Here is a 16874-nt window from a genome sequence, read left to right as displayed (position 1 = left end):
TCCAGAGTCAGAAATGTACTCGAAGGCCAAAGGCCAAACCATTAAGAGCTTTAACTGTACTAGAAGGATTTTAGATGTAACTGTAATGCACTGCACTCCAGTGAATAACATTGGATGTTTTCTGTAGTAGACTTTCCTTAACATGGAGAACACTACCTGGCAGGAGGTGTCCAGAAGCTTTGCAACTACTAGTGTAAGCGTGTTTTACTTTGTGGGCCACTCCAATCTGAGAGAACTCTTTTCTTTGACTGTGGATGGTGAAGACATGAAAGAAAAAAATTTTTCCCTCCCACTACATATATATTTTGTCAGAATGAATCTGACAAAATAAGCCAAGAAAAAAAGACTGTGGGCCATGGTGTTGGACAAAAGTAGGGCAGTATGCGCCACTGGGAGTATTCTTATGTGTTCTTAGTCTGTCCCACTCTGAAGTATTTGCGTTCAAGTTGAAGTAGAATAGAGAGGCACATCTATCAGAAAACACTCGGTGAGATCCATAGCCCAAGGCAGTTCGGTCTGAAACTTGTAAGAACACAAACCGCAGTCAAACTCCTGCTGGTCCTCTAGTCATCTCTTTGATGGGGCTGTGCAGTTAGTACAGTTACATGAAATGTAGTTATTCCCTCACTTCATTAGAATAAAAAAATACTTTACATTCAAGCTGATAGTGGTTTGCAACAATCCTTTCCTTGCACTGTAAATTTGTCTGACTTTAAGATAAAATTATTTCTGCAAAGTGTGAGCGTTAAAAAAAAGTATTGACTTTATTTATAAAAACTGCTATTCAGGGTCGATGTGTTAGTAAAAAGAAGTAGAATTTATCCTATTGTTCCTGTTGTGTACGTTGGAAATTGCACTACTTATATCAGAATGCCACCATCAGCTCTGTACTTGGGAAATAATATTTAGGAATAAAGGCAAAAAATAAAAACCAAAAACAGAAGAAGATTAATTTTTTTGCAAAATTTTTATGAGGCAAAAATCAGACAAAATAGAAGCAAGTATGAGAAGGCCGAGTAAAATTTTAACACAAATTTTAAGGAGGAAATGGAGTCGGGAATAAGAGAAAGATCACAGTCCTGTCAATATGAAAAAAAAAGCAAATTATAAGTTTTTCTCGAAATTCAGACACATACCAGTGACAGTGAAGAAAGAGGAAATAAGATTTTGGGGAGGTTCTTCAGAGGCTCTCCAATTTCACACTATCAAATTAAAGTGTCCATGTATCTGAGGATGGATGAGTGATACTCCTGCAAGGTGCTAGGTGGTCTGCAATTCCCATGAATAATTTGAGTGTGTCACTGTGGGCGGTCCCCATAAAGGAGATTGTGCAGGCAGGGGGCCGGGTAATGATAGATATACCTGGTTTCCCTTTCATCCCCTTCTTCACCTTATCATGAGTTAAAAGACAATATGGATCCTAAAGGTAGCTGAAAGAAAAAACAAGTAATTGGCTTCATTTTTTAAAAACATTAATCTTTAAATAGATAAAACTGTAATTTTTTTCTCCCTCTTTAATATTATCCTTCATCTGTGTTAATTTGGTATGCAAATCGAGGCATTTGAGGACAAGAGTTCAGGAGTTCCTCAAACACTCATTTTAGATGTTTGATATTTACATAAAAAAATCCAGATCTGTAGGTCTCATTGGTGGAAAAAGAAAACTAGCCTGAGACATCGTCAGCACCAGAGAACTCCCACACAGCTTCATACTATCACTTGCTGCCAAGGTGGCAGCTATGGTGACAGGGGCTAAGAGGGGAGCCTGTCATTTGAAGAGAGGTATGAGAGAGACGACACAGGGAGCAGGGACTCAATAAAACTGAGAGAGGGAGCCAAGAGGGGGGAAAAAAATAAAATGATATAGGGCTGTGAGAGGCATAGTGGTGGTTTGGGATAGAATAAATGGATTAGTAAAAGAAGTGGTCAGTTTTTTTTCTTTTTTCATGTCCTTTTAGAGTTCTGTTTAAATAGAGCTTTTATGTGGATAAAAGTAAAGACATCCAATGGGAATTTCCAGGGGCTTTTTTGATATGTTAGGAAAAGCAACAAATGATCCTTCTATCAATACAAAAAGCTTCATATTCCTACAAAGTATTTCCCCCCTTTAAGCAGAGACAACTTCTTGGAAGCGTTTTGCATAATTATCCACCCATCGTTAACACTGGCTTGCTGAAGTTTCTGATCACTGTTCCATATAAAATTCCTTTTCGTATGGAAGAGCGGTCAAAAACGCTAGAAGAGTCGCAAGGTATTTGAAGGCAGGCTTTTTTTGTACCGTTTTGTTTTTTCACACATATTGTCCATTTTAAGTACCACCCCACAACATGTCAGTAGGATTTACACAGCTCTCCATTTCTGCTATTTGAGACTTTCCATGGCAATTTTTCAGCTTTCTGCTCATCAAGCCTCATTCACACACTGAAATGTTTCTGTACCCAATCGCTTCACACTAAAATCTGGGATTCATCAATGTTTTCTTACCTGAATTTTTTTTGTAATCCATGAATCAATTGAGAACGGCCTCAGGCCATGTGTATGAACAAATGATGAAGGCCTGACGGCCTCTGAAAACTCAAACACACATTTTTAAACCGAATACTGCTTCTGCAGTCACTACAACTGCTAATTATTGTTATTTCTTTTTTGGTCCTTATTTAGTTTTCCAAAAGGCCATAAGGCAAGAACTAATTAGACTTAAATGCATGAGAATAAGATAATAAATTACTTGTAAACAACACAAAACGCAACAAATGTTTTTAATTAAATCCTGCTGGATGTCATCAGTTGCAGTCTGGTTTCCTCAGAAGAACCTGGATATTTGTCAGTTACCCCTTTTCAGTTTTTTAATGAAAAAGTTGGAACATGTGTGATGTGTCAGCCTAAGTCTTTCCATTTAGTATTTTTTATATGCAATTATGATGTTTTCAAATACTTTAAATAATGACCAAAAGGCTTTAATAATACAAATTATTATTACTACTACTAGTAGTAGTATTTTTTTTTTTAAAACTTGTGTGTTTAAATTTCCCAAGACAGCCAGGCTTTCATTTCACCACCCCTGTGGTCATAGGTGTGCATGTTTCATGAATCCAAAGGTAATTTTGCATATACACGTTTTCTTTTTTGTTTTTGCACAGAGTAAGAACATTTCTAAACAGATATTAGTAAATGAGGCCTATTGTCCTTTCAAAAATGTCCACTTTAAGTTCAGCTTCATCTTATGGCCACGTGGACTTGCATTGTCTTCAAGCTTTCTTTGATATAATGATGAATTCATAGCTGTTAGGACTGCAGCAACATCGAATCATAGAATTTCTACCACAATTCATAAGTCGTATGAAGTTTTTCTGAAAAGCTGTTTTTTTGTCTGTGCCAACAACTGTTATCATTGCCAAATAATGTTATCTTTGATTCATCCGTCCAGAGCAAATTATTTGAAAAGGCCTTGTATTTGCGTGTTTGTTCACTGGCAAACTCTAGTCTTCCTCTAATGTTACTTTTTGCACAACAGTGGCACACCTCCCACGCAAGTCTAATTTGTGCAATCTTTTTGTGATTGTAGCCCCATGCTTTTTGACACGAACATTTGCGAGAGCTGGCAGATCTCGTGATGAAATTTGGGGGTTTTGGACACTTCTTCAACAAACAATCTGCTCTGGTTAGGAACTAAAAGAGGTTGGACGCGGAGAGAAGAATCACCACAGCAAAACCAGGTTTATCCTATCACTGCAATTCGTTCCTTGGATCTGAGTATTATTGGAGGCTCTCTATTTTACAATACAAAGTACCTTGAGACGACTGCTGATGTGATTTGGTGCTATATAAATAAAACTGAATTGAATTGAATTCAATCCGAGTCCTGCTTAAGTGGCTGTGGGGACTGGCTCAAACTGTTTCATTTAACTTCACCTTCCAACTTTTCAGAAGCACAGAAAGAAGAATTGAGCTGCACATCAAGAAAGTAAAAAAGTATTAATTCATGTGAATTAATTTTGTGTAGATGTTTTAGCCCTTCTTTATTTTGTGTGTTTTCTATGTGAAAAAAAATCCATGGACAAGATAGAGTTTTTATAGAAAAAACATTATAAAATAAAAATCCCTAGAGCACAGGCCCAGAAAGGGATCGAATTAGGCAGAGCAGACGGGCAGGTGTGTAATACAGTGGTGGAAAGCCTGAATAGGCACTGTTTCAAAAAGGATCAAATGCTGCTTCTTGTAAAAGTCAAATTTCCATGGGGTGTACTTATTTTGTTCACATGGATGTAGCTCACCATTCAAAAGTCTCACTAAATGTGTTCTGCTTTTTTTTCCTCTGCACTGCTCTGTGTCTCCCCAAAGGCTGAGAGTTGATGTGACTGACAGACAGCCACGGACAGCTTGGTTAGACACACTACACTCATGGGAGGCCACCAAGACTGAAACTGAGCAGAAAGCAATGGAGGAATAAGGTGAGGGAGGGGGGAAGCTGACGAAAGGACTTTTAGCGGTCGAAGGAGTGCAAGAGAAATAAAACAAGATAAAAAATCAGAACAAAAAAAAAAAACAAAAAAAAAACAAAAAAAAAAAAAACACACTTGACATGAAGGAAAAATAACCAAATAAACCATAAAGATTGCGTAAGTTTGAATAGCTGTGAATTTGTCAACTTCTTTATGTTCCTGCCCACTAGGCTTATACGTGTGCACATCTTATCAAGGTCATCTTCTGATCTTTTCTCCGTGATGAACATTGATTCAAAAGTCAGGCAAGGATTCAGGCATTTGTTCAATGTGCAGGGGTAAAAACACATTGTGGAGTTCACAGAACTGCTTAATACTTTATTTGCCCTTTTACCTGACAAAGTGGCAAAGATTTAATATAATGTTGGTCTGGAAACTATTAAATACCCATAGTTGGCTCTCAAAGGTAAGAATCAGTCTTTTAAAACATATAAGACTGAGGATCAAAAGAATAAACTTTTATTCAACTTGCTTCCAGTAGGCTCTGCTACATTAAATGTAATCTTGTTTCCATGCATTTGTTTGTCAAAAATGATATTTTTTGTTGTTTACAGAGCACATAAGTGAGGCAGCAAAAATTCAAAGAAGAATGAAGGTTTGTAGCACTTCCCCTACTTCCGAAGTGTATGGAGAAGAGCAAGAGTCTAAGGAGGTCAAGCAACACTTGAAGAATAAAGAACAGCTTTATTACTTGACCAACACATTTTGGTCTGTGGCCTTCATCAAGGTCACGATGACTGTGATGACAACAGGCAAAAAAAAAAATTATATTAAAAGTCAGATTAAAAGTCGTTGTGCAGAAAATAAGTGTATCTACAAATAGGCAACACAACGCATCAGCCTTTCACCTACACAAGGTGTGAAGTACTAGTATTAGCAGCTACTTATTAGCAGGTACCAAGTAACTAAGGACTAGGAAATACACTCGTTTCCTTATTTCCAAAGTACTATTTATGCAAAGGATTTTCTGTTTTTCATGGGTTAAGATGAGCAAGAGTAAGTATACCACATGATTGATGATTGACTCCAGTGATTTTGATTTATGTTGCCAACATTTCATATTATCATCAGTTATGTAGGGACAGAATCATAAACTAGAAGATGCTAATGAAATTTTCTGATATAGAGTATAATATCTTTTGCTGAGAGGGAAAGACCATCAAAAAAAGATTTTGCTTCAGTTTTGTTGGGTGAAATCCTAGAATTTTATTAGTCTCTTATTTTGTCCTAATTAGCAGATGCTAAGGAACCAAAACCAATGCTGCCAATCTAGAGTGGACCTACAGTGTCGCACAGGCATGTCAACTAGGAAAACCATTCAGCATCCAGAGCCTAAAACTCAGGGTAAATGATATTCACCCCAGGGGCTCTGCCACTAGGCCCTCTTCCCTGATAAATGGCAAATAATCCCTGATATTCAGAATCTTTTACTTTGCAGAGGAACTGACGAGATCCTCAAAACTCCATCACTACATACAGCACTCATCTCTTCCTGCCTTCAGAAACAAGTTAAGTAAGCTCAATAGGACTCGAAAACTATTGAGGCAGTTTGATTGCTCCCTTTATACTAATGCTTTTGGGTGTAATCCCAAGTGCATACATAATGCGGACACTTACTGGTGGGATCCTCCTAAATACAGAGAACACGAAAACTATCAATTATTTACCCCAACACAGATTCAAGTTCAATTATAAAATGTCTGCAACAAGAACAACATGTATCCAGGTGTATGATTTGAACTACCCAAAGTACCTATCATCTGTAAAACATGACTGACCACATCACACACCTGACAGGTTTTTAAATTCATTTCGAGCCAAAGAGACCGTGACATGTTTATTCAACCATTATTGTTCATAATGATTCTTAATAAAGAAGAATAATGAAAATGAAGACTTGGATTATGCTCCACATGGACTATGACAATTTGATGCAGACATTTTCCTAATGTTTTGCTGTTGTCAACCATCCCTGTTAAGAAGCACTATATTCAGAAACTACAATAATGACAATGAAAAATAAGATCATTCCATAACAAATTGTGACTTTCTTTTGAAACATTATCAATACGGGATTAGCAACTGATGAAAAAGATGATTGATTTTAGTTAACAACAACTTCATGACATATAGAAGAATCTATTTAAGTGGTGTAACAATGGTAAACAACTAAAATTATAGACATAAAAAAAAAAAAAACAAAGATTTTTCTTAATGTTTACATCACTTACCCATGACTCTCTACCATGTCTGCCACAAGGATGTTCACCATCTTTCTTCTTGTAGTATCAGAGAGGCAGTTTGTTTTCTCATATTTCCTAAATACTTGATCACCATCTGGATTTGAATACAAGGCTGCTCTGACGATCTGAAATAACAATTGGAAGAAATTCATAGAAAGCACCTACCAGGAAGGTATAAAAATGATCAGCATCAACTGCTATAGCCTTTGCATTAATCACTACATCTCATTTAATCATGAGAGGGTGTGGTAAGACTCGACTTAAGCGGTCAAAGAAGTGCAGGAGACTGATGCTGTCCAGTGTAGCAAGTGATTTATTCACCATTCTGTGGCCCAAGAACATTTACAAAGAAACAAATAAGAAACTCAACTCTATAATTAACTCAATTCAAATAAACATAACTGAACTTAAATCAACGGAAATTAAGGTCAAACTGCACACAGCTACACTGACCTGAACCCTTCTTCTGAAACACCTGAGTTCGTCTGCTTAAATAGTCCCCTTAATCAAACACTTTCTCCTCTGGACTATTCCATTCAGTAGGTAGGTGAGATGAACATGATTATATTCATCCTCTACTACTCCTCTTGACTGGCAACATAAACTCTGGTGTAATCAATACATATCACAACATTAAATCTATTTCTTTATAAACCCTTTAAAATCAACTTTATTAAATTATAAGAATTCTTCCCCTCCTGCCCTTGGTCTCTTCCTGTGACCTCAGATGAACCCAGAAGGTATAAAGCAGGAAGTAGAACTACATTTCCTCCTTTTGCTTCTGGAAGACAGGTAGGTAAAGGTAAGTTCAAACAATACAAATTAACAGTTGAAATAAATAACATGTTAACTTAACAAACTTGTATGAATTGATTTAAACCAAGATGTTATATTATATAATCTGTAAAAGTGCAGAACATAAACAAACCCGGGATAGTAGATGTTTGCCTATTGCAGATTACATGTGAAATATGGTTAAATCAAAACAAGAATGTTAACTAAGAATGTAGACAAATGGTCTTCTCACCCACTTTGTCACAGAGGGACCATTGTTTTGTTTTTATAATTTTCAAATTTAAAGATATTGAGTATTGATACAAATGAACAGGTAATTGGCAATCTTAAGTTACAACATATCATATCCTGAAGATTACTTAAATTTCTTGCAGTGTTGCTGTCAGGAGGTCCTTCAATTAACTGTCTTTTCCGAGCTTTGGTAGATTCAAGTATCATTGTTGTGTCTGAACCTGATGATGATCCTCCTGATGCAGGTGATGGTGACAACTCTAATGAAGATGCGGCCTCTGAAGAAGACCCTGCAACACTGTTGTCTAACAATACAGACAGCCTCATAGATTTAAACATGATTACACCAACTATAAATTAGTAAATTTAACAACACGTTTTTAAATGAAACATACGGCTTAAACTTCTTACCACTGCATTCTTCAGTGAAGACACTGAAAGACACCTGAGATGACTTCAAAAGTTCATCAAATATGTCAGAATCCACTTCCACTCCCGCAGAATCCATCAGGACCAAATTGGTAGAACCTGGCAAACTGAATTTCACCAGCACTAAAAAAGAAACAATCAATAAAGTTCTATATGAATTTATAATTCATAAATCCGTAAATCACAGTTTTACTTTGATAATATTTATAAATTCTTTATTCATTCGATTACTAAAATAATTATTCATTTAAATTAGCAATTAATGTTGATAGGTTTGTAGCTTGAACCCATCCGCTGGAACGTTGAAGACAATATAATTACACTGCAAAGCAAGACACAAGTAGGCAAGCTTCTTCATGTTTCTCGTGCACGGGAGAGAACCGGACAGGCACCGTTCCTTCGCTTGACCCCAGTTGCTCTCGTCCGTTCTCCCGTACCACTGTTCTTTTATTGAGGTTACATGAATATGCATAAGTTCATTAACATATGACGTCTACATACACACAAAGAGTACCGTGTGTGTGTGTGTGTGTGTGTGTGGACTGCTGATCAAAGGGTCAAACATCCTTGGTCAGGAAGAGGGTAGCCTCCCCCTCACCCTAGATGGTTCATCCTAGATAACACGGTGAGGAAGTCCTGCAGTTCATCTAAACAAAGAGCACTTAGACTAGAACAGACGCAACTACGTTAATCCTACCATAAAATAATAAGACACGGTATGACCTCTCATGCTCCCAAAGTGCTGTCTAATACACACAAAGTTTGCAGACTATCAAGGATCAAAACCTCTACCAATCTACAACTAATTACAAAACTCTAAGCATATATAAGTAAATATTTCTAAGCATAAATGACAATCAACAATACAAATCTAACATTTCCCCCCTTTTTGACCTTTATGCTAGAAAAGTTCCCAGGTATGAATACCTCATGTCTGACAGTTTCAATGCAAACCTTTTTATACTCAGCATATGTCAAATCACCCTAAATTACTGAAAAGGTACACAGTTTAACAAATGTATTAGCAGTTATCCCATTCCTCATTGATCTCATCTCATGGCAAACTGCATCCCACAAACAAACAAATTGTTAATTTAATAGTGAAAATAAGAAGATAACATTTCCAAAAACATCTCAGCTTGGTGGTGCTTCCTCCGGGTGTGCACATCACATGTCTCTCTGCAGAGTGGTTTAAGCTCTGCAGGGCGTCATGAATGTCTCTTCCAGTTGTTTCCATCACTGTCCATAGGACCAGAGTCCAAATGTATGTAGAATAGACATTCAAACATACCAGTTGGTTTTGTTGTTCGTCAACATGGGTCTCAGCTATTTCCAAGCTGCAGACTTCTCAGCACTCTAGTTTTATGGCCTCTTACCAGCCCCCATCACCTGACTTCAGACCTTCGTCTTGTGAGGGGGATATTTATGACTCCTTAATTGTCCACGCTCTGCAGAAAAGCTCTCTGTGGAAAGGGTGCTGGGTTCCGTCATCTTACTGCTGTTATGATCCCAGCAGCCTTCAGAGTGTCATCGTATGCACAGTACAGTGGCACAGCGTTAGGTGATGTTCATAGGAAACTGCTGTTATCACCACCATAGCTTCTGGTTCCTGTGCTTTTCACAGAATCATGACGTCATCCTCGAACTCCTTCTGCGCTGTCGATGGAGCTTGGCACGCTCCCCTCATCCCTCGAGTTTTCATATCCCAACGCTGCTGAAGATTTAAGGCAGAGCACGTCGTACACCTTAATTGTCTTTCTCAGCGTCAATATTGAATGTTTCATTTTATTTAACATCTTGCTGTGGGAAGTCTCCTCTTGATCTCCTGGAAGCTCAGTAGCACAGCTCTCTGTGTGATGTCTGCTGTGCTGAAGATGATCTCTGATCCTCCTGAAGCCTCTCTCCTGGCCTCAGCTCCCATCCTGTGGACGATCCTCTCAGGCACTCCTTCTCGTCATGCATAGTCCTGATTTTGGGCCTGCTGGATCTGTCTCTCTTAGGTGAGAGTTGTCATGTGTCCATCTCCTCTGCCTTCCTCCTGGTTCAGCTGTTTCCGGCACCAGCTGGGGTCCTATAAGGATGAGCGTCGTAGTCAAGGTAACCAAGAGGGTCCTGGTCGCACACAGGTCCGTCACGCCTCGCACTTGGTTGCCCTAGAGTTGATCAGAGGCTGGAGGTTGAAGTGCGAGCTTACCCTACGGGGGCTCAATCAGCACTCCCCCCTCACCACTGAAACAACCAAGTGTGAGATTTCTCTATTGTGCTGTCTTGAGGGTGCTGGGGTTTCCTGGGACCTCGACCTCTTGCAGTGGCTCTGATAAATCCAGGAGGGTCTCTCGCTATTTTGCAGACAGTTAAAATGGTCCTTGCTGTGGCTCCAAGGTCTGATCTCATGATGGGCCCCAACCAGCTTGACCTTTGACCTCAACCACTGCCTGGTCCTGTCAGCTATGCGCTTCTCACTGGGCCTCTGAAGATTTCTCAGGAGATTACTGCTGCACCTGTATTTCCTTGCTAGGAAGACAAACTATTTGGAGAGTATGTCAACAATCATCAAACCACATTCTTTAGTTCAGTGAACTTCACTTATAGGCCATCAAAGCCTCATCTGAACATGGGTGCACTGCTTGCATAGGTTTAATACCTGTAAATGAATTGTTAATCACACAGATCGCTGCGAAAATCATATAAAACAAATTTTAATGTTAATTCATTGTTTCATATTAATCCTGGATCCCTCCTCTTGACTCATGGACACTCCCATGAGTCAACTCACCAAAACCAGATTCCTGTCTTAAAGAAAAAGTTAAATAGATCATATCCCAGGTAACATCAGGGCATCTGCTCCTCTGGAGCAGCACCACCCTGGACTTATAATCCTGCAATAAAAGATGTTAGTGTGTTTTGTATATTAAATTTGCATAATAAAAACTGGCTCCGCCAGGAGCCTACATACACACCATCATGGCCTGGTAAACAAGATCTGGAAATGAAATCAAACTTCACACCTATAAACAATTGTATCATAAGAACAATAAGCATTCAACATCAGCAAGACAAGTGTCATGTGCAGGTTTTCTCAAATCAGTAAACTACAATTATTTTCATAAGTCGCCTCAGACATGGATCATCCCATGTACTCAGGCAACATTAATGTAATCGGTGACTGCTCTTAAGCAAAGTCACTCCACTTATATATTACTATGGGCTCAAAAGTGGCCAGCAAATGAGCCCATATTAAACTATCCCATAAACACTGCATCTCTTATTTGTTTTTCCTCATGTCACTTGTCCGCTTCTGCCGAATCCTCTACACGCAGTCATAGAAAAACAAACATTAGCAACACAGTGACTATTGGTGGTCAGACGCAGGTCGACAGGTTCCAGAGGTGCCATAAAAAGACCATAAAGTTAGCCATCTATAGCTGTGGAAAGAAGTAACACCAGTTCTCAACACAGGAAATTTCACACATGTTATTCACATTATCAAAGTAACCTTCACATTTTCCCATCAACACAATGCAACAGCATCACCACTCATAACCTGTAAACACAGTTTTCCTCACACATAAACCCAGAAATCCTGTAGTAGGAAAAAACATCAACCAGTTGTCCTGGTATAAATCGCATCATCAATTCACATGAAGAACTGGCATGCTGTAAGAAAAGAAAATGCAAATATTAGCGCTTGCGCAGGCGTATGCATACTTTGTCACAGTTATCTCTGTGAGCAACACAAGCCTATGAATAACACACCTGATAAATGCACAGACACAGAAAATGGCATTTAAAAGGTTAAATCATCATGCAACCTCGAGTGTTGCTGTCATCTTTCTGCTCCTGTAAAAGGAAACACATGGGTTCATCTGCACCTTTGTCAGGTGGGGGTTAACTTCACACAATCATGTTCAGTCAGTCAGTTATTTTAAAATTCTTACTCATTCACTCAGTGGTTCCTTCTTTTGCTAATTGTGGAAATTCTCATCGCATTCGTTTCCACGCTCAGCAAAACGACGTTATTTCAAAAAGAAAAATAATTTAGACTGGATTTCCTCGTTGAATCCTTTTTGGGGGGGACTCTCATTTCCTAATTGTCCCAAATAAGTGGCTTTCTCCTGAGCCCATTTTAAATGTGGAGAAACTCACTTGCAACAATTGTCTTGACGACGTGTAACGCTTTTAATTCCCGACTTGCAGATCTGCTCAAAGAAAAGAAATTCACAAGCAAAAATCAGTGCTTGTTCAAAAATGAAAAATAAAAAATAACAGAGATTATCAAACCAAACTTTCAGTGCACTGTGAAAGTATCAAAATAAAAAGGCCTTGTTAAGTCATGACACAAACTCCTCATCAACTTCACAACAGGAGAAGAATCATCAGCTAGATTCACTCCAAACCAACCATCAGCTGCACAACACACCACACCACATAACTATGAGTTTAATCCCCAGGTCTGTGCTCTTCACTCATTTAGGCCACAGATCTATTTTATTCAATTTTTCCTTTTTCCCTTCATCATAAAACATGTGACATGCTGTCATGCACTTCACAAAAGAAGTTTGTTCTGACGTATTCAGAGTTGTGTATCTAAATACAGGATTCACTCGCACATCAAAACAGGAAACTCAGTGTTTTAGAGTCTCCACTCTAACAAACTCCAACACATCCCATTCACTCGTGCTAGAATTCAGTCACCTTTCATTAATCTAAAAACCAATCAAATAATTTGCATATCGGCTATTAACCCACTAAGTTGACAGGACAACAGAAATGCATGTTCAAAATGTTATCACTAAAAGAGAATTTCCCTCATACAGTAAATTTAGTAGTAAACTTGTGCTGCATCAATCAAGCAGGAAGCTTCTCCCAATTTACTATATTAACACTAAATTTATTATCTGATCACTAGTTGGTGGTCAAACCAGAATCAAAGGTTAAACTGTTGTCCTGCAACCTGGAGAGTCAATTTTTTTGCATTGGATAAATTCAGTATTTAATAACAAGTGTCTGCTAAATTGACACTATTTTAGCACTGATGAAAGATAACAAGCTAATTTTCATTGCATGTGTGTTTGTTATTAGGCAGGTTTAATGCATGTCTGTGGAGCTGCATATCCAACAGAGCATGTTCTCTGCCTTTCCTACACACTTCTCTGCTATTATTTGATCACTTCTTAACTAATGTGCTATGAGTCCACTGGTTTTTGCATCACACGAGGTGACTTTGGACAAGATGATAAACAGACTCACACGCTTAAGATGTTGTCTAATCTTCATAAGCTCTCTTGTGTTTGTGTTAGTAGGGTTAATGCATGTTGTGCTTGTGTGTGTGATTTTGTATATGTTTCTATTTTTGCAGTGTTTCAGACTCCTTCACAATTTTCCAACTTAAGCAGTCAGTTTTGTTTTTCCCAGGTTTGCTAACCCAAATTTTGATTTCCCACATTAAATAATTCCTATGTGTTCTCACCTAGTCTTCTCACTCTGTTGTCCTCTCCCACTTCAACAGTCCAACAGCCGGCAGTTCTCCTTCAGCTTTGTCCTGTATTCCACTGTCTCTTCTTGCCATTTTACTCCACAGGTGGCAAATGTCAAACTCCAACAGTCTCCTCAGTTCTCCTCAAACGTTTTCTTCACATGCACAGTGAAGTTTCAGCTTGTTGTAGACACAGTGCCATCCATCCGATCAGTCAGGATGATGGGTTTGCTCTTCTTCTCTGATGCTGTTTGTCCACACTGCTGCTGCTTTGCTGGGACTTTTTGTGCTCAGGACTTGCTGCTGTCTCTTTATCTGCCATGTTATTGCTGCATTCCTTGTCTTCAGGGAGGAGTGAGAGCTTGCTTGTGAGGTTGAGAAACACATGGCACTGTAAATAAGTCAGCCAGAAACTTGGCCTGCATGTTTCCAATGATGTTGAAATATAACTTTCTTCCGACTGCTGCATGTGGAAAATTGATTCAGGTCTGCTTTTCACCTGAAAGTGACAAACTAAGACATTTTCATTATTATCATCGCTGCTTAATCAACACACATCTCTCTCTCTGTTTTTGTGAACAATCCTTTCTTAAAAGCAAAAAATAAAATCGTGGTTGTTTTTGGCTGATCAACACAAAACCTTTTCCCTATGATTTATTTTTCATCTACAATATAAATTCTTCCTCTTTTTCATTTGCATAAATAAATCACATGGCCGATGATACCATGGTGATCCATAAATATAATCACCAGTTTATTAAATTATTTTTAACCCAACAAAACAAATAAACAAAAACATGATGCTGATGCTACACACACACACGAGTCAAGGTGCAGGAAAACTGCTCACGGGAACGCTGCACACTCTCTGTTTCCCCCTCTTTGAGTAGTTCCCAGACAGCTCTTGATCTGATAATGTGTAGCTTGCTCATCAGCTCAGAAAAAAAAACTGCAACGCAACATCACACAGTAGTTGCATGCTCTGCCCACAGCGGCAAAGTCTTACACTTTCATATTCAATACAGCTTCTCCATCATGTACTTTTAGATGTTTCATACAGGGTTCAGCATATTAGTTGTTTTCACAGGTGTGCTCTATATCTCAACAATGGCTCATAACAAGACGACAGTCTTTCACACAGGTCAAGTGCCTCTATGCACTTCATTAGTTTAAATATTTACCTATATCACTTCACCTCACATGTCATTGTACTGAATTTAAGCAACCACAAGCTTAATGTAGATTACTTTTAACAACTATCCACCTCAATTACGTCTATGGTCTGGCACACAGGCTGTTGTCGATCAGGGCAAGCTAAAGAGTTAACATTTTGTGTCAGCTGCCAGGAGCAAAGTCCAGCACAAACGTCTGTCTCCCTCCAACTCACTCTTGGTTGCTTAGAAACCCATGATAACAACAACAGTCGGTGTCACAGACCACGTGTTCTGCTCCGCACACACTCACACAACAACAACAACAAAAACGACGACGACGACAACAATGACAACAACACAAAATAGGCCTACTCCGGACTCACACCGGACCGCTCGGGACCCTGACCCAGTTGTGGGACGCTCACCCACTCGCGCGACAAAACCCAATGAAGGGACGCTCGGGACACACACCCAGGGCGATTTCAAAACCGGACACTCACCGGACGCTTGGGACCCTTGGGCGATTTAACCAAAACCTCTTTTTCGGGACACAAACCCAGTTATCGCTCCACAAAGCAGCGAACTTCTCAACGCCTCACAAAATGGCGGAGACTGCACAACGACACGGTTATAGAGTCGGCCTCTTCAAACTTACTTGGCGTTGCTTAGCGTGTAATATCAGCTTCGAATCCCGCCGATCGCCATTCATCGAGGAGAAAGATAGACCGCGAATCCACAGGAACGTCCTGGCTGACGTCAGTCTTTCAGCGTGTCCCTCCTCCCCTCGGTGAATGCGATCCCAGGGAGCCGGCATCGAAGGACCAATTAATGATAGGTTTGTAGCTTGAACCCATCCGCTGGAACGTTGAAGACAATATAATTACACTGCAAAGCAAGACACAAGTAGGCAAGCTTCTTCATGTTTCTCGTGCACGGGAGAGAACCGGACAGGCACCGTTCCTTCGCTTGACCCCAGTTGCTCTCGTCCGTTCTCCTGTACCACTGTTCTTTTATTGAGGTTACATGAATATGCATAAGTTCATTAACATATGACATCTACATACACACAAAGAGTACCTTGCCTGTGTGTGTGTGTGTGTGTGTGTGTGTGTGTGTGTGTGTGTGTGTGTGTGTGTGTGTGTGTGTGGACTGCTGATCAAAGGGTCAAACATCCTTGGTCAGGAAGAGGGTAGCCTCCCCCTCACCCTAGATGGTTCATCCTAGATAACACGGTGAGGAAGTCCTGCAGTTCATCTAAACAAAGAGCACTTAGACTAGAACAGACGCAACTACGTTAATCCTACCATAAAACAATAAGACACGGTATGACCTCTCATGCTCCCAAAGTGCTGTCTAATACACACAAAGTTTGCAGACTATCAAGGATCAAAACCTCTACCAATCTACAACTAATTACAAAACTCTAAGCATATATAAGTAAATATTTCTAAGCATAAATGACAATCAACAATACAAATCTAACAAATGTAGTGAAGTAAACTTACAGTATTTGCCCTTGGACTGCAGTGAAAGCTTTGGGTAAAGTACAAGTAAATCAAAACAATACTTACATGAATAGTATATGAATAAATTTACTTAGTTACTTTTAATCACTACACTCAAATGACCTCCCTGCAAAAATTCGGAGTAATTGTAGGCATCGTCTGTCTTTGGTACCCTGACCCATTTGCTCACTCCCTTAAACTCGACAGGAATCAGCATATCGCCACCTTCCAAGAGTAGAAAGCTATATATAATAAGGTCAAGCATAGAACATCATTTCTTCGCAAAATATCTTGCATGTCTAGTCCCTTTGGACTGAGCTAAAATTCATTTCGTTATAAAAGAACATCCTTGGTTTTTAATACCTACAAACTGCGTAACTGCACTGCACTGCAATACAGTAGTCTCTTGATTATCGCGGTGGTTAGTAGAAACCATATTTTTATTTTATTATTTTTATATACTTTAAGCCATAAAAACTCTCCCTGCACTCTAACAAACCCTAATATAAACCTATTATTCATTTTTAGTCTAGAAAATG

The 16874-nt window shown here is 39.1% G+C and overlaps 1 protein-coding gene across 1 annotated transcript; it reads right to left on the bottom strand.

Annotated features, from left to right (window-relative positions):
• Positions 1-6038: 6038 nt before the first annotated feature.
• On the bottom strand, positions 6039-16552 carry LOC146638499 (uncharacterized). The gene is made up of 5 exons (XM_085364196.1): positions 16459-16552; positions 8183-8323; positions 7904-8076; positions 6734-6870; positions 6039-6132 (listed from the first exon to the last, which is right to left on the bottom strand). The coding sequence occupies exons 1-5, from the start codon at positions 16550-16552 to the stop codon at positions 6039-6041; spliced, it is 639 nt and encodes a 212-aa protein (XP_085220322.1).
• Positions 16553-16874: the final 322 nt, after the last annotated feature.

This window comes from Diplotaxodon limnothrissa, linkage group LG2 (assembly GCF_057381915.1).
Source record: "Diplotaxodon limnothrissa isolate DT_005_m linkage group LG2, D_limnothrissa_male_GT1.1, whole genome shotgun sequence".
In the NCBI taxonomy this organism is placed as follows: Eukaryota; Metazoa; Chordata; class Actinopteri; order Cichliformes; family Cichlidae; genus Diplotaxodon; species Diplotaxodon limnothrissa.
The sequence above is the reverse complement of the archived record's forward strand: the minus strand, read 5'-3'. Positions and strand labels throughout refer to the sequence as shown.